At 42.9% G+C, this 27,121-nt stretch overlaps 1 protein-coding gene across 3 annotated transcripts in view; it reads right to left on the minus strand.

Moving 5' to 3' along the window:
* Nucleotides 1-27,121, minus strand: part of SH3KBP1 (SH3 domain containing kinase binding protein 1) — a 337,148-nt gene that overhangs the window by 69,050 nt on the left and 240,977 nt on the right. For all 3 annotated transcript variants that reach the window (XM_058535538.1, XM_058535540.1, XM_058535539.1), the window contains one exon: nt 19,313-19,407. In XM_058535538.1, coding sequence (XP_058391521.1) covers nt 19,313-19,407 — 95 coding nt within the window. The remainder of the gene's footprint in view (nt 1-19,312; nt 19,408-27,121) is intronic.

Consider the following 27,121-nt stretch of genomic DNA (forward strand, 5'->3'; position numbering starts at 1 on the left):
TACCTGCTTCCCTCTGAATAATCCTTATTCTGTTTATTCACTCATCAAACGTTAATTGAGCGCCTACTTTGTGCCAGGTGCTAGGGAGAGAGAGAGAGAGCTCAGCCTTTGCCAAGTTTTCATCCTGAGCCTGATGGCTTCACGGTTCTCCTGGGCACTCAACCTCATACCATAAAACCACTTCTATTTGTCCCCTAATCCAATTGCTTGGAACACTGATTTGCTCTAGTTTTGTATCTCGCATTTGTCCTCTGGGTTCAATTCCACTTCTACCACCCCAACCCAAGATTCAGCTGGCCTATTGTAAACCTCCTCGCTTGGGCATTTCTTCCTGCCCAGTGTATGTACAATATACACACCGCTGTCAAGTACACATCCTTGAGTAAAAACCCAATTCTCAGACTGTGATCAACAACTTCTCAGCTAATGCCCAAAATGAGTGAAGGCTTTCCAAAATACACCAGGAACACAGAGGACTTTTAAAGTTACATCTGAAGGAGGGAATGCTGAAGAAAGTGAGAAGATCACGTTCAGGGCCCATGGAGAGACACTCATGGGCTTCCACAACACCAGTGGCATTGGGGAAGGGGCCAGGAGGGCTCAGGCAGTAGACAGGCAGTGGCCTAGGGCCTGGCTGTAGAGGGCCCTGGAGGGCCACAGCTTATGTGACTCACTTGTGCCCTGCTAGATCACACATTCCAGCAAGGTGAGGAACACATCTGACTTTTCACCATTATAACCCAGCTCATTGCACAATGCCCAGTACAACAAATATTTGTGGAATCAATGAAGACTCTTTCTAACCCTAGTTCTGTGATCTCTTGCAATCCAACACTTGGGTTATTGCAGAACAAGATAGCCTCTATCTACCTTAACTCGTGATGATTCTATATAAATTTACATAAGGCCCACCTCAGGCGAGAGGTAAATGATTACCACCTTCCCTTCCCCCAGTGGTATGTTACAAGGATAAACCGACACTTCAAAAGAGAGCGTGCATTTTGGAAATGGGTCCTTAATCACAGAATGTAAATTCTAGTCCCAACCAACATCAAAAACAGAGACACTTGAAGCATCAAATTCAGATTTACCCAGAACAAAACAAGGTTCAAAAGACTTACAATACGGGAGAATGCTTATCTTTCTTGGAAAATGGCATTGAGAAGCCCAGGTAAATATTCTGGTCCTGCTCATGTCACATCACCCCCTAACCAATCTAGCATCAGTCCCTAAAGAAGGGATTCACCAGTAGAGGTGGTGGTGGCAGAATTTGATGGATTCTGAGGTTCTTCCAACCCTGAGACGTTATGTCATCAACGATAGCGGAAAAACTTATGAAGGAGTAGGGGGTGGAATTTCTTTACTCTTAATTCTTAGAAATTAGTCTTTCAATCCAGAAGGCTTTGCTTCTGAGGAAATGCCTGGCACATTTTTTTCCTCCTCTTTTTCTCGATAAGTCCTTCTCATCTTCAAAACCCAACTTGAAACTCACTGTTAGGAAGGTGATTATGGTGAATGCTTTATCTTTTCTCTAACACTCACAACTGTGTTAATTTGCACTTCACGATATTCCATTCAACAAACATCTATTAAATGCAAAATACACTTAAGTTCCTTCTGTAGGCACCAAACACTAAATACGCAAGGAACATGATCCCTAACTCCAGGGAGCTTGGAGATTTACATGAAAGAAAGACACACAGTATTATACAAGGTCTTTTTTCATAACAGGTATCAACCAAGAGCTCTGGTACCAAAGAGGAAAGAATCATTCACAGCTTTTCAAATAATCTTAAATCTTTTCATGTGTGAAGGGTTTGCTTATATGAGGACTGGACTTCCCTCCACATTCATTTCAGATCATGTGATACAGAATTAAGTCCACAAAAGGCACTCAAATATTGTTTAGTGCTACATTTCTTTTAAAAGGCTTTCTTTTGAACTTTCTAAATGGTGCAAATCCATGTTTTGCCTTAGTCTTATGCAAGCAGTAACCCAAGAACCAATGTAATGAAACCTTTTGCGTCATAGGTGAGAAAAACCAATAAAGAAAATTTTATCCAGAATATATCCAGAATATCTTTATATCTAGAGTAACTTTAGAACTCCTGCCCACCTACAGGGGAAAACAGTGCATATGACATTATATTTACTATATTCCCATCAGTGGGGAATGCCTTGGATGGTTCCTCTACACTCTGCTTTTTAAGGAATGATTAACAGTGCTAATCATTGCATCATTCAAGGTAAGAGAGGGAAAGCAGAACACAATATGTCTAACTGTCCTGACTGGTACAAGAACAAATACAAGGCTCATGGATGAGATAAGCACATTCAAAAAAGAAAACTGCCACTGCGACTTAGAATACTAAGAAAAGTGAAAAAAGAGGCCTGCTGCAAGACAGAAAACAGCCGCAGCATCAAGATGCCTGGAGTGGGTCGGAGATTTTCAGAGAACCGAGGCCTTGTTCTTCCCCTAGCAATAGAAGCTAATTTAAGGGAAACAGGAACAATTTTGACAGCAAAAAGAGCAGTGAAAGTAAGTTCTCTTCAACAAACCAGACAAGAGAACCAGCCTTTTGATGGCAGAAATGAAGAGAGAATTATTCGTATGAGGGCTGGGTGCTTCCAGAAGTGTAAAAGAGCAGTGAATTCAATTTATTTATTGAGGACCTAAAACATGTAAGGTAGGAGAGGAATTCAGGAGAAAAAAGAGAATCATCATATACTTATGGGGCTCCCAAGCTCAGAGCCTTCTGGGAGAGGCAGACATAGTGAATCAATATGGCACAGGGATGCCAGCAGGAGTGCTAGCCTGGATTTAAAAACAAGTAGGACCAAGAGACACCAGGCAGCCAGGAAGGAGAGAATGAGGGCAAGAAGCAAGGCAATGAGAAAAGTCAAGGGCAGGATCACCAAGTGTGAAGGAAGGGAAGAGAGAGAGTGGGAAGCTGGGGTCATGGAAGAGAATATTCAAGAATTGGCACTTAGGGTGAAGGCAGTGCTTAGCTCCCAGGAGGCTCCCAACCAATGTCTACTGAATAGTGATGTGAGGTGTGAGGCAAGATGGCACCCATGAGTGACCCCTGTCAGAAGGGAGGGGCAGGTGGTCAATGACTTGTGAGACTAGAACGTCATCAGGGTGGAGTACATGTCCCCAAAGAGGATGGCAAGGGGTGGGGGAAGGCAGGACAATGAGGCAGTAGATGACCACTGAGGAGAGTGGCCAAAATACTGGAAGATTTTAGGATGACCACATAATTTATTTCCAAACCTGGGACACAATTAATAATTACACCAGAACCACAGGCACAACCCGAGATGATGGTTACCCTAGCAAATTCTGAGATAAGGATGAGGAAAAGGCAGTGTAGGCAGGCGAGGGGATGGCCTCTGAATAAGGCCAGAGTTTGTAGTGGGAAAGAGTAAAAGATTAGCATGCAGATGAAAGTTTCCAGAACAATGATGATTAGAAATAAGCTCTATTGGCATGAAAGCAGAGGACAGTAGACCTGGACCCTTATCGAGAGTCAAGGGTATAGAAAGAATTATATTTCTGACATAGAATGCTCATTCTTCTATGATCAAGTCATTAAAACAGCCAAAATGCTGTCTCTGTGCTTCATCACCAAGTAGATATTACAGTAAAATATGATATTTTTCCTTCTAAAATACAAATGATGTTTTTCCTTTTAAGGAATGAATAAACAAAGCCTTAGGAGTGCTGTACTCCAACCTCTATGTTCTGTACTCTCAGGTTATCCGAGTATCTCAGAGAGAAGGGTCAGAGAGAGAGATCTCAGAGATAGCCGAGATATCTCAGAGAGAAGAGGTGGAGAGCAAACTTGGGCCATCTGATGTGTAAGGGGTTCACTAGTGATAAAAAGTCGGGGTCTCAGTTTCTTGATACACAGGAAAATCTTTGCAAGGTGTAAAGAGCAACACAACTGCTTGTGGTTGTTACTGTCATTACTGTGGTTCTATGGACTGGTCCCAGAGACCTTGAGGGACAATGTAGCCAGGAAAGCTTCTTAATTAAGCTCACAAGCAGTTGTCACGTGACTCAGCACCATCCTCAGGTGAAACACCCTGGCAGCAGCTCACACACTTGGAGGAGGGCCAAGGGGGGGGGATTGCCATAGCCCCAAGGTGTGTCTGAGGAGGGAGGCCTTGCCAAGACCTCAATGTCATGCCTCAGTCTACTCGATCCTGCCAGAGGGGCCCTAGGGAACATAGCTGAAGTACTCCACCAATTTACACAGCTATGGTGCCAGGGACCAGCTGAGAGCTGCTCCCTGACATACAACCTGTTGGCTGGGGGCCAGTAGTGAGCTCTGATGTGTCTGCATCTAGTCTAGGCACTTCAAATCTTTAGAAAAGACAAACTTGCCACCTGGCTTGTAAATTGGTTATAAGAATGAGCCACAACATCATCTTGGGCTCCATTTTGTCAAGAGTACAAAGCAACATATTAGACCAGTGTTTCTCAAAGCTGGTTGCAAATTTAGAATCACCTGGGGGAATTTTTAAAAATCCAAATGCCTGGGCTACACCCCACACCAATTAAATCACAATTTCTGGGGGGTGGGACCAAAAAATCAGTGCTTTTTAAAGGTCCCTATGTCCTTCCAATGCGCAGGTTGAGAATCAGTGATTTAGACCAGTGCTTCTCAAACTTTAACGTGCATACTATCCACTTGGGGATCTTGTAAAAATGCCAATTCAGATTCAATAGGTCTGGGGCAGGTCTGAGATTTAGCATTTCTAACAGGTTTCCAGGTGATGCCAATGCTGCTGGTCCATGGACCATACTTTGAGTGACAAGGTTCTAAAAAATGGTAAGCTCCTTGAAAACAGATGATCTTTATGTAAACTTTTGTATCCACCAAATACCTAGCACAGTGCCTGGCAAATACTGATTCTGAATAAATGTTGACTGAATGGATTAATTGATGGATGGCCCAATCTTCCCCCAGACTACTAATCTACTTCTCTCAATTTTCAAACATTAGAAGTGAGGTCAAGTTGAATGAGGAAGAGGTAGGTATAGATTAGCTACACAAGAAAGCTTTATCTATATGATCAGGCTTACTTGTTGGTCTATACTGAATTTATTATTTGTTCATAATTGTAGTAACAACTTAAAAAGTACCTCTAAAAGGTAGGCCACATTTTCTCAGACACTATAAGTGCCCTATGAGAGTTTATACCAGAACTTATAGCTTAGAAATGGACATATCAAAACGAAAAATGAAAAGATGAAAATGAGTTTACCAGCTGGTCCAAATGAAAAAGAAAAGCACTCTGCTTTGCCAATTCTCCTGGTGGTCAGCTCTCCCCCCGCTCCCTAGTACCAGTTTCCCAGAAGTTATCCAGCATGGCTGTTTTTCATAACCTTCTCTGATGAAAGTGGTATCATTCGAGGAGAAAGTGAGTGTTGTACAATTTTGGTGTGGCTGTTAAGTGAGCCTCAGAGTGCCCTGAGGGGATTTCACACCCTCAGCATCCCACCAGCAGTACGAAAAGCACTGTTTAATATTTACTAATGAACACCTTCTGCACGGAGCTTCAGGGGGACTGTTGAGAGAAAGCTCCATAGATGCTGAAGCCCAGGAGCACTCAGCTCTGCCTCTGCTTGTTAACGCCTCCCCAAGAGATGCAATTATTCTGCATGGCTGGGATTTCTGCTCAGAATTTCCAGCATCCCCATAAGTCAGTTACTAAAGCAGGCTCATCCACATCATGGTTTATGAGGTAACAGGGAAAAAAAGAGAAGCATGGTCTATCTCAGTGTCAGAAGAAATGCCTGGCATACCACAGTAAATGAGATAAGCCAAGGAGACGGGCCCAGGGACAAGCTCACTCCAGAAAATGTCACATTCCAAGGGCCAATAGCCTGGGATCATTGAGGCTTAGGCAGTCATTCACTGCTTGGTGATACTGGGAAGTCATGACCTCGAAGAGTTCACCTACTTGTAAAAACTCCCGACTTTTTATTGGGCAATAACTTACAGATTTTGCCATATTAGCTTTTGATTTTTTCATTTTACATATTGTATAACTGGTAACAAAAAATTGGATGAGTAACACACAAAAAGCAGTAATCAAGCTTCCTTTTGGTCATGCCAGTATTAATTGAAGCATGCACTGATGTCTGAAAACTGTATTCAGAAATGTCCCCCGTGTCTTTCATAAGCTACCCATACCATAACTCACATTTTCCTGCTTCTTCATACGTATAGCAGTTTGCGATTGTATGTTCTCAACAACTGGGAATGCTACATTGTTGAGAGACTGGATTTTGTTGTTTTCCTTGCAAGAGTGTTGAGTTTTGTCACGGTGTGCAAGTTACTTGCAGATCATCTTGACCTATCAAGGCTTGGTTTCAGGCTTTATTTGGGTGGGTCCAGGGTAGCACTATTCCTATGGCTGCCTTTTCTGTGTTCTCAATTTGATGCCACGTGTGTTCAGCAAAGTTTTTCTACTCTGCTTGGTCAGAACTCCAACATCTCCCATCACTGGTGACCTCTGGGATATTTACTCAGCTCACAGCCCACACGCTCTCTGTACTTATTTTCTGCCAGGCCTGGTGGAGTCTTGCCCTATTGATGCACAGCTCAGTATTTGGCCAAAGACTCAAAGGACTCCCATATACAGACTTCTGGAGCTTTTTCTTTGCACAGCTTGTTCCTCTGCAATTCCTGGCCCTGAAAATTGCAGCCACCTTGGAAGCTCTGAATTACAATCTCTGTTTCCTCTATCCAGTGAATCTTCTGCTCTCTGTTTGGGCTCCACTGCCCTGTGCTGCAATTTAGAGAGTGCCCCCAGGCAAAAAGCCAGAGTTGATGTGGAACTCACTTTATGCTTCTCTTCTCTCAAGGATCACATCCCTGTGCTATGTATTGTCTAATGCCTAAAAAGAGCTGGGTCACGTATTTTGTCCAATTTTAAAATTGTCTATGGCAGGAGAGTAAGTCTAATACCCTTTACTCCATCATGGCCGCAACCAGAAGCTACATTTTCGCTTAAAAAGATTGTTTCTTTAATTAGAATGAATTTATTTTATTCTAGATATAATAGAACTTTAAGTTCTATCTTTAAGTCTGAGCTATTTCAAGGTCTGATTCCCAAAAGAAGTCCTAGAGAAAGAATTTCTGAAATAAGATACATACGAGGGTTTTTAATTATCCCGGAGTTTCCTTTGCTAGTCATATACACCTTTCTCTAACAAGGAAGGTGGAGCATTCCCTAAGGAAAAGTAGAGTCGGTGTTAAACATCTTTATATGGAAAAGTTAAATACATGCAGTAAGTTAGTGCCACTCAACCTTTTTTCAGATAATGGCGCACATATAAAATGATAATATTTCGATGACATACTGCTGGAGGCCAAAAGTTGTTGGAGGCCATCAACCCAGAGGAGGGTTCCAACCACTTAAGGCCCTTCCCATCCACCCTGGAGAGCTGAGGGGATCACTACTCTACACTCCTATAATCCCCTCATAGCACATGGGTTAGGAAATGCTACAGACATAACCTTTAAGTCTAGATGTCACTAAGAAATGACAAAAAAGCTGAACCCAAATCTCAGTCCCCAGAAAGAGAACAGAGCTTCCACAGACGCTATGAGAGGCAGGCAGGCAGGCAGGCAGGCATCAGGAAGGCCCGAGGGGATTTTAACAGGATACAACTCAGCAGAAGCCCCAAAGGCCTCAGTGCTGACAGCCTGTTTCCCTCTTAGAAAAAGATGCTGCTACCTGGAACCTATTCAGAGAACCGCACCCAATAGATACATATTGCCATATTGGCCCAATTCCAGGGTCACCATTCATATTGGGCACCTCCTGGAGTTGTGGTTTGCACACAACAAATATATGAGAATTGTTTACTGATTTCATTATTTCATTTGCAGTTTATATAATCTTAAGTCTCAGGACATATTTATGCTTTTAGCCTTTTTTCTAATAGCTGAATGAAAGAATTTCTACTCCCATAAATCTACTTCAAAAATCATGTGAAAAGGAGATATTCGCAGAGAGGGCCTTTCCTGTGTATTTGTAATCTGGCTTTAAGCATGACAAGAGACATTAACATATGAGGGCACGTGAACAAGTCATACACAAAATGCAAATCGTTAAGGTAGCACTGTTATATTTTTTTGGTCCATTTAAATATCATCAAGTATGTGAAGTTATGTAACAATATGTTTTCATAGAAACTTCTCATTTTCTACTTGTTAGGTCATTTACATTGAGATGACCACTTAAGGCTAAATTTTAAAAGCTGTTTCTAATGGCACCTTCGGCTCCTCCAAATCACATGGCTAATGGCACAATCTATCTCTCAAGGGTGAGTCTGAGTTTTCATTTTCATTTATGCTTAGAGAACTGGATTGATTCTGCATCCAAATACAGGCTTTTCTTCCACTAAAAAGATAGTAGATATAATAAAACAACACTGCCTCATTGACAAAGATACCGGCATTTATAAAGCATCTCTCATTACGTTTGAAGAGATTTTCTTAGCTCCTGCACCATCTCTAAGAGACACAAAGAAGGCTGGAAGGGTGAGGGTGGGGGAGTATCTTCGTTTCTGGGATAAGCACTGGGAAGGAATACGAGGGGAAGGGCATAGCCATGATCGTTATGAAGGTCAGGACCATCTAAGCCAGCTACAGCAGCTATGGGTAAATTCCTAAATTTCTACCTTCTATCTCCATTCTTCATGAGACAAATCTACATTTCTTTTAAGCTTTCTACTAGGAAAACTTATTCCTTTGCATAAACATTTGTTTGGGGTATTTTTCTCTATACTCAGCAAATGTAGCTTCTAGGCCTGTGCAGTGAGGGAAAAATGCAATTCCCAGGTCAAATCCCGGCCCTCAGTCTGCTCAGCTGAGTCCAGGCCTGACTGGTGGAGTGTGGCTACACTTGTTCACCACCCTGGGGGAGAAGGGGCACTGGGGTGTGGGGGTGGGGAGGAGCACAGAAAGACTCCAATATGGGAGATTCGTGGTCTTGTATTACAAAGGATATTCCCAAGAAGACTCAGAACAAAACCAAGGTCCTTAAAATTTATGCAATTACATATCAGGCTATTATTTACTAAACACTGGGCTCAGATGGCCTTGTAAGAAAAACCAACCAACCAACAACATTCTCTTAACAGTATCTTTGCAGAGCAAAAGTTTTTAATTTTGCCAAAGCCCAATTTGGCAGTATTTTCTTTCATGGATTGTGCTTTTGGGGTCATGTCTAATGACTCTTTTCTCCTATGTTTTCATAAGTAACTTTTTATGCTTTTTGTTTTACATGCAGATCTATGGTCCATTTTTGAGTTGATGTTTGCATAACGTGTTAGGTTTAGGTTAGGGTTCATTTTTTCTGCCTATAAATGTCCAACTGCGCCAATCTTTTCTTGAAAAGATTATCCTTTCTTTCTTAAATTTTCTTTCCACCTTTGTTGAAAATTAAGTGGCTGTATTTTTACAGGTCTATTTCTAGACATTCTATTTCAGGGGCCAGCAAATTATAGCCCATGGGCCTTATCTGGCCTGTTACCTATTTCTGTACAGCCCACAAGCTAAGAATAGTTTTTACTTTTTTTTTGGTGAGGAAGATTAGCCCTGAGCTAACATCCATTGCCAATCTTCCTCTTTTTGCTGAGGAAGATTAGCCCTGAGCTAACATCTGTGCCCATCTTCCTCTATTTTGCATGTGGGACGCCTGCCACAGCACGGCTTGATAAGTGGTGTGTAGGTCCACGCCCAGGATCCAAACCTGCAAACCCCGGGCCGCCAAAGGAGAGCGTGAACTTAACCATTACGCCACCAGGCCAGCCCTAGTTTTTACATTTTTAAATGGTTTCACTCATGTGTGGAAGACAAACAAGCAAACACATAGATAAGGAGAACAGATTAGTGGTTACCAGAGGGGAAGGGGGTCGGGGGCGGTGAAAAGGGTAAAGGGGCACATATGTATAGTGACGGATAAAAACTAGACTATTGGTGGTGAACAGATGTTTCTATACAGTTTCTATATAGAAACTGAAATATAATAATGTACACCTGAAATGTATACAATGTTATAAACCAATATGACCTCAATAAAATAATTTTTAAAAATATATTAAAAGAATCAAAAGAATAATATTTCAAGGAATGTGAAAATTAAACAAAATTCAAATTTAAGTGTCCATAAATAAAGTTTTATTAGAACTCAGCCATGCCTGTTCATTTACATTTATGATGCTTTCGCATAGATGCAACAGAGATTGTACTGGCCCACAAAGCCGAAAATATTTACTCTCTGGTCTTTTACAAAAGAGTTTGCCCAGCTCTGGTCTAGGATATGAGGATCCTTACATACATCCATGCGGAACCTCAGGGGCTCTCTGAACGCCACTGTAAAAAAAAAGTACTGTAAGGACAGAAGCTTTAAATAGAACCTCTGAAAGCCCTAAGGAAGGCAGAACAGGAATGCGTTTAATAGCCGGCTACCCTTTCCAACTAGGACCAAAATACAAAAGCCTTAAGTAAAACTATTCTTAAAAGGATGAATTTTACTGCACTATATAGTTAACTACAAAATGGGGAAAATTTAAGTCTAAAAGGTATTTATTTTTAATGACATTTTTCTTAAATATCTCTATGAGTCATAAACTAAGAAAAAACATTTGTAATGGGAAAGATGACAGGTTAATGTCATGAATATAAAGTATTTTTTATAAAAATCAATTGGAAAATGACACATAAAATTTTCAACTTGAGTAATCATTTTTAAAAATGCAAACACCTATCAGATTAGCAGAGATCAGAAAGAATGATAATAACCAGGGATGACAAGGATAGGGAAACATATTCTCATATACTCCTGTGGGGAGAGTAAATTGGTACAATCTTTCAGAATATCACTTATATGCCTTTAAAAGGCACTGAGGTAGCATCACATTTAGCAATTTATCATCGGGAAATAATAACAACTGCTAACATTTATACAGCACTTACTATGAGCCAGGCATTCTAAGCGCTTCACCTACTTTAACTCATTCAATCTTTACACCACCAGGAGGCAGATGCTATTATCCTCCCATTTCACAGATGTGGAAACTGAAGCACAGAGAGATTGAGCAACCTACCCAAGGTTACACAAGTAGTAGAAAGTGGGAGAAATAATTACATGCACAAGATTTACAAACAAGGTGATGACTACATGCAACATGGTCTAAAATAGGGAAAAACCAGAAACAAGCTAAATATAAAAGAGAATTGTCGTACTCCATACATTAGGATGCTAAGGAATCATTTAACCATATTGCCCATGACAGGCACGATATATTCTGGACAAAGAGGGTTACAAAATAGTGTGGGAATGATATGATCTTATTTTTATTTTGAACTGTAATTGTGTGCATGTGTGTGAGTGTGTGTGTGTGTAAAAAATCTGGAAGAACATAGCTCAAATATTAAGAGAGGTATCTGAAGCTGGTAAGGTCACGGGTGATTTCAATTTTTCTTTGTATTTATCTATTTATCTTTTCTGTTCTCATTTTATCTCCAAGAGTAAGTATGATTTATGTAATTTTATTGTTTTTATTTTTTATTTATTTTTTTTTTGTGAGGAAGATCAGCCCTGAGCTAACATCCATGCTAATCCTCCTCTTTTTGCTGAGGAAGACTGGCTCTGAGCTAACATCTATTGCCAACCCGCCTCCTTTTATTTTTTTTCCCCCAAAGCCCCAGTAGATAGTTGTATGTCATAGTTGCACATCCTTCTAGTTGCTGTATGTGGAACGCGGCCACAGCATGGCCGGAAAAGTGGTGCATTGGTGCGCACCCGGGATCCGAACCCAGGCTGCCAGTAGCGGAGCGCACGCACTTAACCGCTAAGCCACGGGGCCGGCCCTGATTTACGTAATTTTAAAGTATTACTTAAATGTGCATCCCGTGCCACTTTTCATCTCAGAAAAGTATATTTTAATAAAATGGAAATGTGAATGTAAAGAGCTTTGAGATACCTTAATAAGACAAGGGCTATATAACTATAATAAATTACTTTCATCTCAAGAAAAGTTGAAACAAATAATAAAGGAGAATTTCAGGGAAAGTACTGACCTTAATTTCAGGATAGTTCAATATACCAAGAAAGAACTCCCAGTCATTGGGCATTTGTCTTTTCTCCTTCCTATAATAACTTATCATAGCAATAACTATAATTTAACTTTTACATTTCTAAAGCATTCAGCCACAATATCTCATTTAATCCTCACAACAGCCCTCTCAGAGCAATACAAATAGAAAGGTTGGAAATAGAAAACAGAAAGTTTCTCTAATTCTTTAAGACATCTGCAGATTTTTCTGTGTGTCGCAGGAAAAAAGTATCCCAAGATTGTGTTGCAAGGATTACTAATGTCCTGACACTAAAGCACAACAGTCTAGAGACAGATGACAATTAGGTTGAACAAACACAGAGTCCCTTTGGACAGTTTTATGTAATTTGTGGAGACACATAAAGCTGGGGATTTGCATCATTTGCAAACTCATCTGTCCATGAAAAACCTGCAATCGCCACCATCAAAATTTTGGGGTGGCACTGTTTTGACTGCCTACTGGTAAAGGAAAGAGAAATTTTCTCCTCCCTCAAGTCCTATGTTTACCATCCTCACTTAATTTAAAACTGTGCTTGTGATGGTAACCAAGGAAGAGTTTTGATCAAATGCACTTATGGTGTCAGGAATCTTCTCACCCGCCCCAGGGTCCCGGTTCCTTTAAAGAGGAAGACAAAACAGCAGCAAACTGTATTCCTGGGGATTTCGAATGCTCTGAGGAGGAGATATATTGCGACTTCTGTCTCCAGTAAGAACGTATGCAGTCTAACAAGACAGACTATACTGCAGGAAATGCATCCAATGACATAAATGACTCATTTGCTGAATACTGACATTTTTCAAATGTGTGTAAACCCAGATGATCCCAGACCTATGCTTAACTTCTTCATTCCCTCATAAAACATGTCCTTCTAATGGGCCTGTCAGCATGTCATCATTCTCAGGGTGACACCTGCTAATTTACTCCTCACCCTTGAAACCACATTTAATCCTAGCATTTTAGCTCTGCTAAAAGCTTCGGCAGTTCAGAGAGAAAGGGTCAAGGCCAGCAATCTATTTAGCTGATCGGCTTTCTTATACCAAGCTGAGAACCTTTCTTGAGATTCCTAAAGCCACTTTTCTTTGAGGAAACATCCTTACTTCCTGTGGGGCGGGAAGCAGGGAGTCTGGAAACATTTTTCTCTTGAATAAATATTTCAATTAATGAATTAATGGGAGGGAGGAAGGAAGGGAAAATAAACATTAAAACAAACAAAAGAACATATAATCATAGAATGACTTAGGAAGGAGCTCAGGACTCCTGCCTTTCTTTCTTTCTTTCTTTTCCCCATGGTAAAAGCAGAAAACTAAGAGGCACCCGGGGCCCAGAAGAAAAGAGGAAGGCAAAATACTCTGGGCATGGGAGGAAAGTGGAGGAAAGAAGAGGGAGAAGAGGGCTTTGGACACAAGAAGAACCAACATTAGCCCTGAGCCGAGCTCATCATTTCCTCTGCACTGACCATCATTTCATTTCTGTAGAGGTGACAATGGAATCAGAAAGTCTTGGATGATCCTGACCCTAAAGATCAGAAACATGGACACCCAAATGCAAGCGGATGGGGTAATGGTGTGGTAATATTGTTTTCCTGATAAAATAATGATAATGTCATTAATTTAGACAGAAAATCCCACAGGCACTAGATATCCTGCAACAATAGGTGACTCAATGAGAAGACAAGAGTCACCCCTGGGAGTGACTGAGCCCCATCTGCCACAAGCATCCGACTGGCCCCCAGGAAACTTGGGCAGTAGCGCCCTGCCTAGCCCCCACATTTAGGGTCAGGAGATGCCTCTGCCCTGGCTCTGCCACTGACTTGCTGTGAGTCCCTTGGGAAAGTTGCTTCTGCACTCTGGGCCTCTGTTTCTCCTTGTAATCTGGACAGATCACGCATGGTCCCACCTAACTCCCAGGGCTGCTGTGAGCCCAAGATCGGGAGAGACTCGTGAGGAAAAAGGAGGGTGATGCGGGGTCCTGGGCTCTTGCTGCCAGTGGCCCAGAAGGGTCCTGCACTTCGAAGCTACTTGTGCTGGTAGATCGAGCGACTATTAAGTCAAATCCTCAACCGTTGTCTAGGAAAGGAGGGAGGAAAACCCCTTGAGGTAAAGACGAAGGAAGCTGCGTTAGCATTTGGTGCTACCTCTGCCCTCAAAGCAAGTCTAGCTCCAAATATCGGGGGTCCTTGGTTTGATACATTCCTAGCAAAAGGTGAAACCCCCAGTTTGTATTTCTGCTGTGGTCACCATATACTCCTGCCTTCTCTAATCCTCTGGGTTCCCTTTTTCTTTAGGGAGCATCCACAGGATTCCTTCCCTGAACACCAGCACTGGCTTATACATGGCTTATATATGTCTCTTTCTCCTTCCCTACATCTCCACTGCTCCATGATTTTAGTCAATAATATTATCTTTCTTAGTGTTTATTTCCATGCTGTCAAATACACTTATACCCATGAAGAAACAGGGGGTTATGTCTGCTTTATTAAGGGTCAAAGACACAGCTACTAAGGGGATCCTTTTTATAAAAAATACCTAAAGATCCTTGTTTACAAAGATATCACATAGGAAGCCCTTCTTCCCACGTTAGGGGGGCTGGGAGGAAAGGGCCATCACTCTGAGGCCAGGAGGCTGTTGGTCAAGGGCAGAAACATCGTCCCTCTCCACAGCTGGGCTCACTCTGTCACAAGCGGCAGTGGCCAGGGCAAGGAGCATCCTTCAATGGCGGCCACCGTCACAGCTGAGCCTCAGCCTGACCCCAACAGGCTGCACTCAGCCCTTCTCTAGGGAGCTTCTCTGGTTGGAAACCAGACCCAGAGGCTTCTGAACCTCTTCAAACATGCTCTGAGCACAAATCAGGAAGGCAGGGCTGGGGGTGGCAGGAACACAGATGAAGGAACTATTTTTGAATGACTAGAAATAAAAGCTAAACACAGGTGTGTTCTGCACAAGTGGAAATGTTCCCAAATCCACAAGAATTCTTTATAAATAAACTAAAAAACAAACCATTCGGGTTGCCACATTTCATCCTAGTTTCCAGGGACACACACAAATAGTTCGGGTCTTTGCACATTATTTCAGGAACCGCAGAGGGCTCATAGGCACCACTAAGGGCGTCTGACTCATTTTCTAGAAAGCTACACAAAGTTACAATCTAGAGCTAAAAATGAGGGCAACGCCTGCCCTGTGACTCCTGCCACAGCCCAGAAAAGCAGGGCAAAAGGAAACCACCTAACCGACTATACAACAAAAACACCGGCAGAATTTGGGGTAAATTGAGAACCTCTACAGAAAAAGCAATCGAATTTAGAGAAGAGCAATTCAGGTCTTTCATCTCAACTCATACATACAACAAAGAAGCATATCAAAATGCATACTAAACAAATCATGATGAAAATATTCACTTGACAGTATCTATAAGACACAGTGATCTAAATGAACTTCTGGGTGATCCCTTAACTCAGAGCGAGAGATAAGCATTTCCTACAAGGGCAGCAAGCCCCAGACTCAGAGTCTATTTTCCCCATTTTCAGCAGGCCAAATATTTATGGAATATTTTCTCTCCAAATTCTTGCTGAAATCTCACCCACTGTGAATTCTTACCTATTTTAGGTAGATTTTCCACCATTGTTACCTACTTCATATCATGGCGTTCCAGCCCCAGCAGCAAACTGGGCCCAGTCACAAGACTCTTTACATTCCCATTTCTGAGGTCAGAAAAAGAGCAGCCAAAGTTGAAGTGACAGTTCCTAGGATTACAGGTACCACTAGTGGACCCCTCCCTGTGAGAGGTAGTTTATACATAGGGTCTTCGTAAATCCTCACAGCAGCCCTATGAGGTCGGCTTTATGGCTGAGGAAACTAAGGCTCAGAGGGGTTAAGTGACATGCCTAAAGACACACAGCCAGGAATGGTGGAGCTGGGATTCAAACCCTGGTTTCTCTGAGCTGGTAGCCTATGTGGCACTTGTCATTTTAACGTGCTGCTTCCAACAAACTGGAATGCTGGGTCAAAGCTGGCAGATGTTTTATGAGAATAAAAGTCAAAATCTGCAGAAATACAGGATATCAAGAGACCTGATTTCACAGATCATATAAAATAATAATAAAAACAAAATTATAGAGCCTAAGGGACTTTTTTTAAGCAACGAGCTCTAAATGGGCGCAAGTACATGCTGCAGCACGAGTTAAGACCGGCTGTATTATTAGCTATCGAAAAACCAGCTAGGTGGATAGGCAGAGGGCCTCCCGGGTAGCAGGAACATGGTCTGGGTCAAGTTAGGGAGGACGCACGAGCAGGATGGGGACACCCCCAGAGAGTTCGTGTAGAACAGTGATGTGGAGTAAGGCCAGAAAACCAGACTGTGGCCAGACCACCGGGGCATGCGCATGCCAGGACAATCTAGCCAGATTTTACAGTAAAGGAAGGAAAGTTACTAAAGACTTTTGTCGGATTAGAGGGCTGACAGGGGCAAAGTGCTGTTATGGGATGATAAAAAGAAGGGGCCATGGTGCGAGGGATGAAGCAACTCTCCACCCTTGACCACCCTAGGGCTCTCCAGAACAGGTGCTATGGAAGGTGCTGGAGAAAGGAGGAGGGAGGAGGCCTGGCTCTCTGCTCATCTGGGCCGGGGAGGTGCAGACCAGCCTGGGCCTGGCTCCACCATGGAGAGGAAGTGACAGGGACACAGGAAGGCAGAATGCCTAGGCTCTGCTGATGCTGGGCTCGGGGATGGGGGCACGGGGAGAGCAAGGGAGGCACCCTAGGCCTGAGGAGCAGGATTAGCATGTAAGCCAGGTCAAGAGGCCAAGTGCACGTTTTGCAAATATAATAGTAATATCTGTAAGCTGCTTCACAGTTTCCAAACTGCTTCTAAATACATTAAGCTATGAACCCAGGGAACTCAGGTGCAACTCTCAGGACAGTCTTGAAAGCAGCCTGTCACATCCGCCTGTCCCTCTCTCCCCACTATATGGATGGGACCGGGAGAGAGTCCCTTTCTGACTAAGCTCTTGAGAAAAATCCGATTCTTTTTACCAGACTGGATCTCAGACTGGGAGGTAGGAACGAAACAATCAAGACGAATGTGTTCTCATCATATGTAATCAAATGACAAAGGACTGGAATATAATATGTTAAGGTAGAAATACATGTATTCAGATAAGAGACCATCCATGGTGGTTTTTTCTTTTCCCAAAACCTTATGAAATATTACTGACATATCTGTTTTTCAATTAAACAGAGGCTGCCCCCTCCAAACAAAAACAAAAAGAGGAAAGTGAGTCCCCTCATTGCAAAGAATGGCAGTTATTCAATTCTCTGATTGCTTTATCATCACAGGGGAAAGTGCTCTACCCCTGCCCTGCAGGACTAAAGCCAAATGTCTGTGCTAATTTTCAAAGTATCTGTGTTATGCTTCACACCCATCTAACGACTTCCTCATTCCGTGTGTTTGGTTAAGGGTCTGATTCAAACCAGGAAATGCACCGTGTAGAGCAGCAGCCTGAAGGAGGCACCTCTGAAGGACGGGGAGAAGGGTGGTAAAGAAAGAGAGGAACCTCTCTGCCTCCTCAGCAGGAAGGAACAGGAAGGGCAGCATTTCCCCTCCTCTGATTTCCTCCTGCCACGTCCAACACCTACAGAGATACACTGCAGTAAGTTTACAGGAGAATAGTTTACAGGTCAAAAGATGGACGAGCTCTTCTTGGGCGATCAGAAAGCAGGGAACAGTTTGCTATTCCAGAAAGGCCTCCTTAGCATTGTCTAGCCCACCACTTTTGTACAGAGTAGGTATGAGGGCCAGCTCTCGCCCTAAAATAATTTGTCCTTTGTCAAGCCACTTAACCCCTGGGGTCATTAGTTCCCTGGCATCTCTGAAAATGCACAACCTCCAGAGCCATTTCCTAAAGGTAAACGTCCTTGACTATAAAGGTAAATCCTACCCACCACGTTATGGACAAACTTGGGGGCTCAGGATGGGAGGCAGGCAACACTGCGGTCCCCTCCCTCTCAGTAATGGCCAGAGGCAGTGGGACCCAGGGCCTACCTCCCACCCTAACCCCCTGTTCTCTCTCCCCTTTCCCTGCACCCTCCACCTTGCCAATGCTTTCCCAAGCTGCACAGGGACAGGCAGCCAGGATGATCCCCTAGTCATGCTTGTGCAAAGGAATTCCGCGTTCCCTGCCACTCACTCGGATACAAGAATAAACCACCTCACCCTTCTTAAAGACTGTTCAGCTTTCCATTGTATTCGACCATCATAAAAATCCTGCACTTCAGAGAAAAGGCCACATATTCTAGGAATCGCTTAAATGATATATCTCTCAACCACCTACTTGGTGAGCACCATTGCATGAAAGCACTGCTCTGCCTGTAATGATAATGAAATCGTCCAACCTTCTTAGCCCAGACAAGACAGGCAAAATTCTCTCAGGTGTGCTACCTGTCTTTGATCTGAACAGCAAACATTCTTTAAGTGTTTTCTTTTTTTTTTGTGAGGAAGATCAGTCCTGAGCTAACATCCGTGCTAATCTTCCTTTGTGCTGAGGAAGACCGGCTCTGAGCTAATGTCTATTGCCAATCCTCCCTCTTTTTTTTTTTTTCCCCAAAGCCCCAGTAGATAGTTGTGTGTCATAGTTGCACATCCTTCTAGTTGCTGTATGTGGGACGCGGCCTCAGCGTGGCCAGAGAAGCGGTGCGTCGGTGCGCGCCCGGGATCCGAACCCGGGCCGCCAGTAGCGGAGCGTGTGCACTTAACCGCTAAGCCATGGGGCTGGCCCCTTTAAGTGTTTTCTGCCTGTGAGGCATGACCTGCCTTTTTAAAGCCCTTCCTTGAATACCTCATGACACAGAGCTTTGCAGGGCTGAAACACAGGGCTGCTGTGGAGGGCGGGCTCTCCAGCCAAGCAGGCCGCCTTCCAGGTTAGCCCTTCTGGGACAGACTTTTCCTGCACGGCCATGAAATCTGCAGCTGGCTCCAAGGCAAACAGAATCTATTTGATTTTCAAGTTCATTCATTGGGCTTAGCCTGATCAAAAAGAAAGATGCAAGATTCTTCCTCAGGAGTTCAGGACCATGGCAATCAAGCGTTTCAAGGGCTAAAAGAAAAGCTCACAGCATCCAGTCAACACCCCAAAGCGGTTCACAGTTTAGAAGGCAGGAGGGAACTTTGTTTACCTTATTGATGAGAGTGACTATATCTCCTTCTTTGATTGTCAATTCATCATCATTCTGTGCCTCATATGGAAATATTACTTTGCAGTAATCCTTGGCTGTAAGAAGAAAAGAAAATACAACCTTTAAAATGCTTTATCTAATGAGATGGCCCAGGAGAAGGTGTTCTCTATCACATTAACTTCAGGGAAAACACACTTAACAGATAGGATATAACTACTGCATAAAGGAAGGGTCACCCTCAGAAAACTACCTCAGATTGCTCATTTGGGGCTCATGCATATTTATTCTCTTCATTTTTTCCCCTCACAAATCATATGACGTCATGAAATGCCATTGCCTTGCTTCTCTCAAGCATAAAAGCAAAAAGGTTTCTTTGGTCTCAGGAAAATAGACGTGTATATTTTATATACTCTTTATATACTATTTTATATACTCTTCGGGCGCATGCCTAAACAGACATAATCTACAAAGAGCAAAATGCTTAAATTTTGCTCTCACTGCCTTCTTCCACACAACACTAAATCAGAAACAGGACATTTGTGTATGTTACAAAGCTGACATGGTACTCAAAACAATGAAAAAGACTCCATTATGGTACATCTTAAGACAGAGATGTCGACGTATTTGTATGTGAACACATGTCAACCACAAACAGCCAACAAATGCTGACCAAATGTTCTTTACACACACACGTGGGAGGGGGTGAACTTGTTCGAGTATGTCCCATGGCCTCTCCGTGGGAACCTGCCCACTCATAGATGGGGCCGTTCATCAGCAAGGACATGCGCCAGCCCTCAGCAAAGAGGGAAAAACACTAAGGCCACTCAAAATTAGTTCACATATGTCCTGAATTATATGCTTTTGAAAGTCTACCTGATGTTAAATCTTCTCCATTTACACAAAAGCACCAGTTTAGAAGACAGTGAAAGCATTTGTAAGGTATTTCGGAAATTAAGAGCTGGAAAACTGGGGTTCGATGACTCAGGACAGAAGGTGGAAAGAAAAATTCAAGGGAATTAGTATCTACTGGGACAGGCATTTATTATTCTGCACCAAAGCCAACGATCTTAATGGCATTGAATGTCCTTAGGTATTGCCCAATGTTTAGGCCAGTTTCTGCAGACAGATCATAACCTAGGGCAATCTACATAAGTATCAATTATATTGTCCTGGTACAATTTACATTACTGAAGTGTGCTTTCTTTTATTATGGTTAACGTCACATCAAAGAGAGTGATATATAAAATAAAAGCAATTTAAAAAATCTATAATACAGACACACTATGGTCTAGGGTTGAGATATGACAGAGCAGGGGAGGGGAGGGGAGAGGAAGGGGGAGAGGGAACTAGAGGGACTCACTTTGTCTCTGTGCAGATGTTTCTGTTTTCTGTCCCATGGCTGGAAGGTATCAGTTACATCCCCTATCCTAGTGCTAGAAACCTTCCGTCTCAGATATTCTGGGCCCCTGATGCCCTGTGCTCATTAACCAGTGCTGAGGGGCACTAGTTCCAAATGCCATTAATACCAACCTGCCTAAATAGTCCTTGGCCCACAGAGTTACCAACGTTCCATCTCTCTTTAATTAGTAATAGCAAACCTCCCAAATCCTGAATCTGCCAAATGTTCTACAGAGAGGGAAAAAGTTAAACATCTTTAAATTGGATAATGACAGCTCCTTACCAATTTTCCTATTGACTGTGCTAGTGAAACGTGACTACTCAACCTCAAAACTTACAACACTGAAACAAATACAGTATTATTGAAGGACTGCCCTGGAGAATCCCGGCTTTAACAATAATTCTTTGGATTGAAATCATGGAGATGTTTTACAAAGAAGACAAGACATCCGTGGCCAGCAAAGAAAAGGAAAAAGTCATGTTTCTATTGCTTTCTGTTCAAAAAGGTTAACTGTGGTAGATGCTGTTAGTTAACTTCCCAGCAGCCATTCCCCATTCCCTTCCTGGTTCACAGAATTCTAATGCGTTCAGGCGTTATATTCAGGAATGGGGAACTCTCCCACAGCCCTAGGGATGAGTGAAACATGTCTAGGCAAATAATATTAATCACACTCCCCTTTGTCAGTGATTGGTTTAGGAGTGAGCATATAATCTACTTCCAGCCAATGGGATGTGAGAGGAAATTTGCTGGGGGCGGGAGGCTGTTAGATTTTGTTCCCTGATAAAAAAAAAAAAAAGAGATGCCAGGAAAATAGTTGCCCCTGTCTCTCTGCTTTTGACATTGTTTCATTGTTGGAAGACAGTACAATGTTTGGCGCTATTGCAGTCATATTTCAACCATGAGAGGAAAGCCAAGAAAATCATAGAGGAGGTAACCTGACCCCTGACACTGTTGAGATGTCTGTCGAATTAACCAACTTCAGGCGTCTTGTCTCTGGATCTCTTGTCACCCGACTTAATAAAACTCTATTGCTTACCACTACTTTGTGGTCAGGTAGGTATTTATCATTCAAAGCAGAAGGTACCCTGACAGGAATGTACTCAGTAGAAGAAAGAAGACACTTCCAGTTACCTCCTCTGAAACACTTAACTATAATCTGCCTCCCCCCAAAAAGCCTCTGTCTATGCATCTTTGTCATTCCCTTTCCCCCTAACTCTTCCCTTGCTACATTAGGACCTGGCCCATAGTAGGGACTCAATAAATGACTATGGAATTGACTTGTAACCAACCTAGTGAGAAAGCATTTATAAGAAAGTACTAGCATGCCTTTAAAACGTTTCACGGGGCCATTTTGTTTTATGCCCACAGTTTCCCTATAAGCTAAGGAGGACAGGTGTCCCTCTGCCTTTGTTTTAAACAGCTTTAGTGATATAATTTATATACCATAAAATTCACCCATTTTAATTGTATAGTTTGAAAAGTTTTAATAAGTTTATTCAGTTGTGTGACCATCACCATAACCCAGTTTTAGAACACTTCCACCACGTAGCCATGCTGTTTGACGTGTGAGGCACTAGACACAGAATTATCTAGAAAGTACCAATTTTAGACAAAAAGGAGGAGATACTGGTGCCAGTGGCTACTGCAACTACCACTCTCCATAAAGCAGGCTCCTGCATCATGTCTCACCCCTCTTTGCATCTCCAGAACCTGACACAGCTCCCACTCAATGTTTCTTGATCCCCTCGCGACATCTATAAAGTGGAGGAAAATTTGAGGGACAGCAAAGTAGGAGGATTGGATTCTGAGCCAGGAGTCAGCACAGTCAAGACTGGGTTCAGTCCCAGCTTGGCTGGCCTGAGCACACGACCAGAGGCAACCGTGCTGTAGCTCTGGACCTCAGTGTCCACAGGGGTAAAATAGGAGGCCGGCCAAGGAGGGGTGAGAGGAGAGTTTGGTTAACTTCAGCAGAACACTTTTAGTAAATGTAAACTTATTCCAAGTCTCCAATGTAAAACAACTAAAAACAGAGCTGCTCTGGTTAGAGAGTGAGGCTCCTACCCAGGTCCCCAAAAACCTTTCAATGAAACTCTGGAGGCTCCAAGAAGCACATTGGGCTAGACCCCAGTTCCTGCCAGCTCTGATATTTCATGGCCCTAGTCACAGGCACTATAGCTCAGAACACTCCCGAACAAATATGGCAACCATTAGCCTCAAATTTTAAGTTATTACAATATATTTGAAAATAAGAATTTGTCTTTACTTCTGAGGCATTTGGGCTCTAATTCAGCAGTATTGGAAGATATTTTTATTTTTCCAATATTATATTTTCTATTATGCTGGTTTGGATGTACCAAAGGTTTTAAGATACTCAAAAATAAATGTATATGCAAAAAAAAGTATTAATCCTGAGACTATGATTATAATTTTATAGTATATGGAATGAAGATCTTCTCTACTTTAATTCAAACATTTATTGAGTCACCACCATGAAAAAGCTGTTGTCAGTTCTTAGGGCTGTGATATACAAGTCAGTCCAACCACCCCCTCCGACCCCCACATGGAAGTGACAACCTAATGCCTGGAGAAAGGCGAGAGAAAAGAATGAAAGAAGAAAAAACAAACCCACAAATAAGCATAAACTCACTCTGATGGAGTATTGTTGTGGTGTTTCAGAGAAAGGCAAGATTACATTCAGGAGAGAGTTCACAAAAGAGGAGGCATTTGATAGGTCTTGAAAGAAGAATACGATTCCAAATTCTTTTTGGACGTGGGAAGATAATAAATTTTAAATGAGTAGCAGACAGAGATGGAGAGGAAGGGAATGAAATTAATTTTTGGAGGCAGGCATTTTCCATCTATTCATCAATTAGATGGATTTAATTAGTCCAAGATCAAATAGGAAGGAATACACACATGCATATAAAGAAATAAACACATAATTTATCCAGTGATTGAGATGATGTTGTTTCTATTTTTTCTTTAGAAAGATTAACAAAAACACTAATGAATTAACATAAGACTGAAATCCTGTCAGTTCTTAAGCTTTTTTGTCTTAGAGTCCTTTAAGTATCTGATAAAAGCAATGAATCGCTTTTTCCAGAAATAGGAACAAAAAAAACATAAACACATTCAAAGGTACAGAGAAAATGTGTGTACAATCTCAGGAGGTTCAAGGAACTGGAAACCCTTACCTAGTTCCAGATGAAGATCCCCTGTACTAATGAATGATTGGTGTTCCAATTTTTGAGAAATTTGCTCTATTAAAACCACTAAGAAGTCTAGTCATGATTCACATCGCCCCCCCCCCAAAAAAAACACATTATTTCAATCTGTAAACTTGTAGAAATTTACATGAGATTAAAAACAGACTGTTTAAGGAATTGAACTCACATGCCCACATCCTATGACTCCCTTCAGCTTGTTTTATAATCTATTCATATAAAAAACAAACAAACCAACTTAAAAAATGCCCTCAGCTTTAAAAAAATAAAAGCAGAATAAACATAGAAAGCAGAACATATACACACATACACCAACGAAATAACATTAAATCCAGGACGATTCTCTGGGCTCAATTTTAGGACACGAAGATCAAAACTCCATGTGTCACAGAGTCTGGTAGGAAGCCTTCCAGAACTTTCAGCAGGGGTGGAAAGTACCAGGTCACGCCTAGAACTCTTTTCCTTTGGGATACCAGAACAAAAGTATCAAGCTCAGTGATGTCTACTTTCACCAACCTCAAAACCTGAAATTCTTTCATTAAACTGACAAATATTATCTGAGACGCTACTGGTTCATAATCCCTTATCCAGAAGCCCCAGGGACGGAATTTTTCAGATTTTAGAAGCATACGGCACATACCATATAATATATAACATCCTCAGCTGGGGTCTGGGGCTGCACCCAACCATCAAATACATTAAAATTCTGCAGCAAATGGATGATTCATCACCCCAAGTGGGATAAATAAGGACTATACATAGATGCATGCTAGTCCAGGACAAGTTTTATCACCCAACAAGTGATACAACCTTTTAGTTTTCTGGGTTTTTGTATTTTGGAATTGTAATAAGGGTGTGGACTTCTATTATGTTCTGGATAAAGTAGACTAAGTTAAATAAGACTAGTAGCTGGTTCTCAAGGAGCTTATAATCAAGGAGAGAAAATGAGGTGAGTATACACAGAGCTCTTGACAAGGCAGCAGTGAAGAGAGTATGAGAGCATTCGGCCCTAGGCATCCGAGCCGGGAAGTCATTCCCCAAAGGAGAGACTCAGGGTCCCTTCTTAGGGGAATAACATGGCACTGGGCTCTGTACAGTGTTCTAGGACTTTAATCAAAGGAGTACGGGGTGGAGAGTGGAGTGCGGGAGGGTTGCTGACCATTCCTGATGATGAGAATAATGTGGGGCTCTGTTAACTTCTATGCCTTCCCAGACCCCTTCCCTGGGGATCCCAATCAACAGGTCTGAGGTGGGGCCAGGAATCCACAAGCACCCTGGTGATTTTCATCAGCAGGGAAGCTTAAGAAACATTAGTCTAGGTCAGTGGTTCTTACTCCTGAGTGGCTATCAGCACCAGGTGGAGGATTTATAAAAACAGAACCCCCATGGTTTCTGATTCCCTAGGGCTGGGGCAGAGACTGGGGATTTGCACCTCTAAGTTCCCCGGGGATGCTGCTGCTGCTGGTCCAGGGACCACACTGTGAGAGCAACTCATCTAGCCACGGGCATTAGCCAAGATTTAAGGCTAGAAAGGAGTGAAACAACCATGGGGACCTGGAGGGTGGACCAGTGCGGTGGTGGTGCCGGGGCTGGGTATACTGTATGACAGATTTAGATGGGAAGTCCAGTCCGGGGTCAGAGTCCGAGGATCCAGGGCTAGTGGGGAGAGCTGGAATGAATACTAGACTCGTCATTTGTTCAATAAATGTTAACTGAGCGTCCACTGTGCGCCCAGCAGCAGAGATGCAGCAGCGTCCTCGTGGAGCTTACTACAGTCTACACCAGTGGTTTGTAGCTGGGGCAAGTTTGCTCCCTAGGGGACATTGGCAATGCCTGGAGACATTTGTGGTTGTCACAACTAGGGGAGAGGAGATGGTAAGTGTTATTGGCATCAAGCGGGCGGAGGCCAGGGATGCTGCTAAACTTCCTACAACAGACGCAGGACGACCCCACAACAAAGAATGATCTAGTCAAAATGTTAATAGTGCTAAGGTGGAGAAACCCTAGTGTACACTTAAATTCAGAGAGGGAAACGCAACACAATGCGTACGTCACCATGGTATCAACTCCAGTCCAATGTCTTCCTTCATGAAAAAGCTGACCATGACCCCAAATCACAACCAGCACCTGTGGTCTTGGATGCTTGGAATTTGACTTTCAAATTATTTCACAACCATGAATTATGACACCTTTTATTCTCTCACTTTAAAAAGAGAATTAAGGGGCCGGCCCGGTGGCGCAAGCGGTTAAGTGCGCGCGCTCCGCTGCGGTGGCCCGGGGTTCGCTGGTTCGGATCCCGGGCGCGCACCGACGCACTGCTTGGTAAGCCATGCTGTGGCGGCGTCCCATACAAAGTGGAGGAAGATAGGCACAGATGTTAGCCCAGGGCCGTCTTCCTCAGCAAAAAAAGAGGAGAATTGGCGGATGTTAGCTCAGGGCTGATCTCCTCACAAAAAAAAAAAAAAAGAGAATTAAAAAAAAATCTGACAAGCAAAGCCTTTCTGTTCTCTAGTGCAAAGCAGATCATGGCTCCTCTCAACGGCAGTTTCTCCTGCTCAGATGATGAGAAGCTCTGACTCTTTGGGAGACAGGAAATCCACCAGGATTACACTAAGGGAGTTCACTTTTTCCTCCAAGAGGAGTGTACTTGAAACCCAGGTCTTCAGCAGCACAGGTAGGCTGGGCACCCCCACAAGAAGATCCCCACTCTGAATCCGGACAGCAAGGTCTGTGTTGAGGGCACTTGAGCTTTCCTCCTAGGGAGGGGAGGGGACCTGAGACACTGAGCCTGGGGGCGTTAGTACACAGCAGGTGTGGGAGACACTAAAGTGACGGGAAGGAAAGAGGTTTCAAATTGAATGTGCCCAAATTCCCAGGCCCAAGAATGAGTGAGCTTTGGGGCAGATAAGTGAGCAAAAACACCTATCCTGGAAAAATAGGATAAAAGACATCTCAGGTAAGGCTGGGAAAAAACCAACAGAAGGGCGTTGAACCTTATTTCTCCCATTTAAACACATGGTGAGAAAGCAAAAACTACCTCAGACTGAGAAAGTAAAAATCTGCCCAGCCCTTCATCAGGCTAAGTAACAAACGCAGACACAGCCAGCTGCAAAGTGAAGGGGAAACAGGATTTCTCCCCAGCACGTGCTGCAGCTGGAAAGGGGCCTAACAACCCCCTTCTCTGAG

Source organism: Diceros bicornis, chromosome X, assembly GCF_020826845.1.
Source record: "Diceros bicornis minor isolate mBicDic1 chromosome X, mDicBic1.mat.cur, whole genome shotgun sequence".
NCBI classification, from domain to species: Eukaryota; Metazoa; Chordata; class Mammalia; order Perissodactyla; family Rhinocerotidae; genus Diceros; species Diceros bicornis.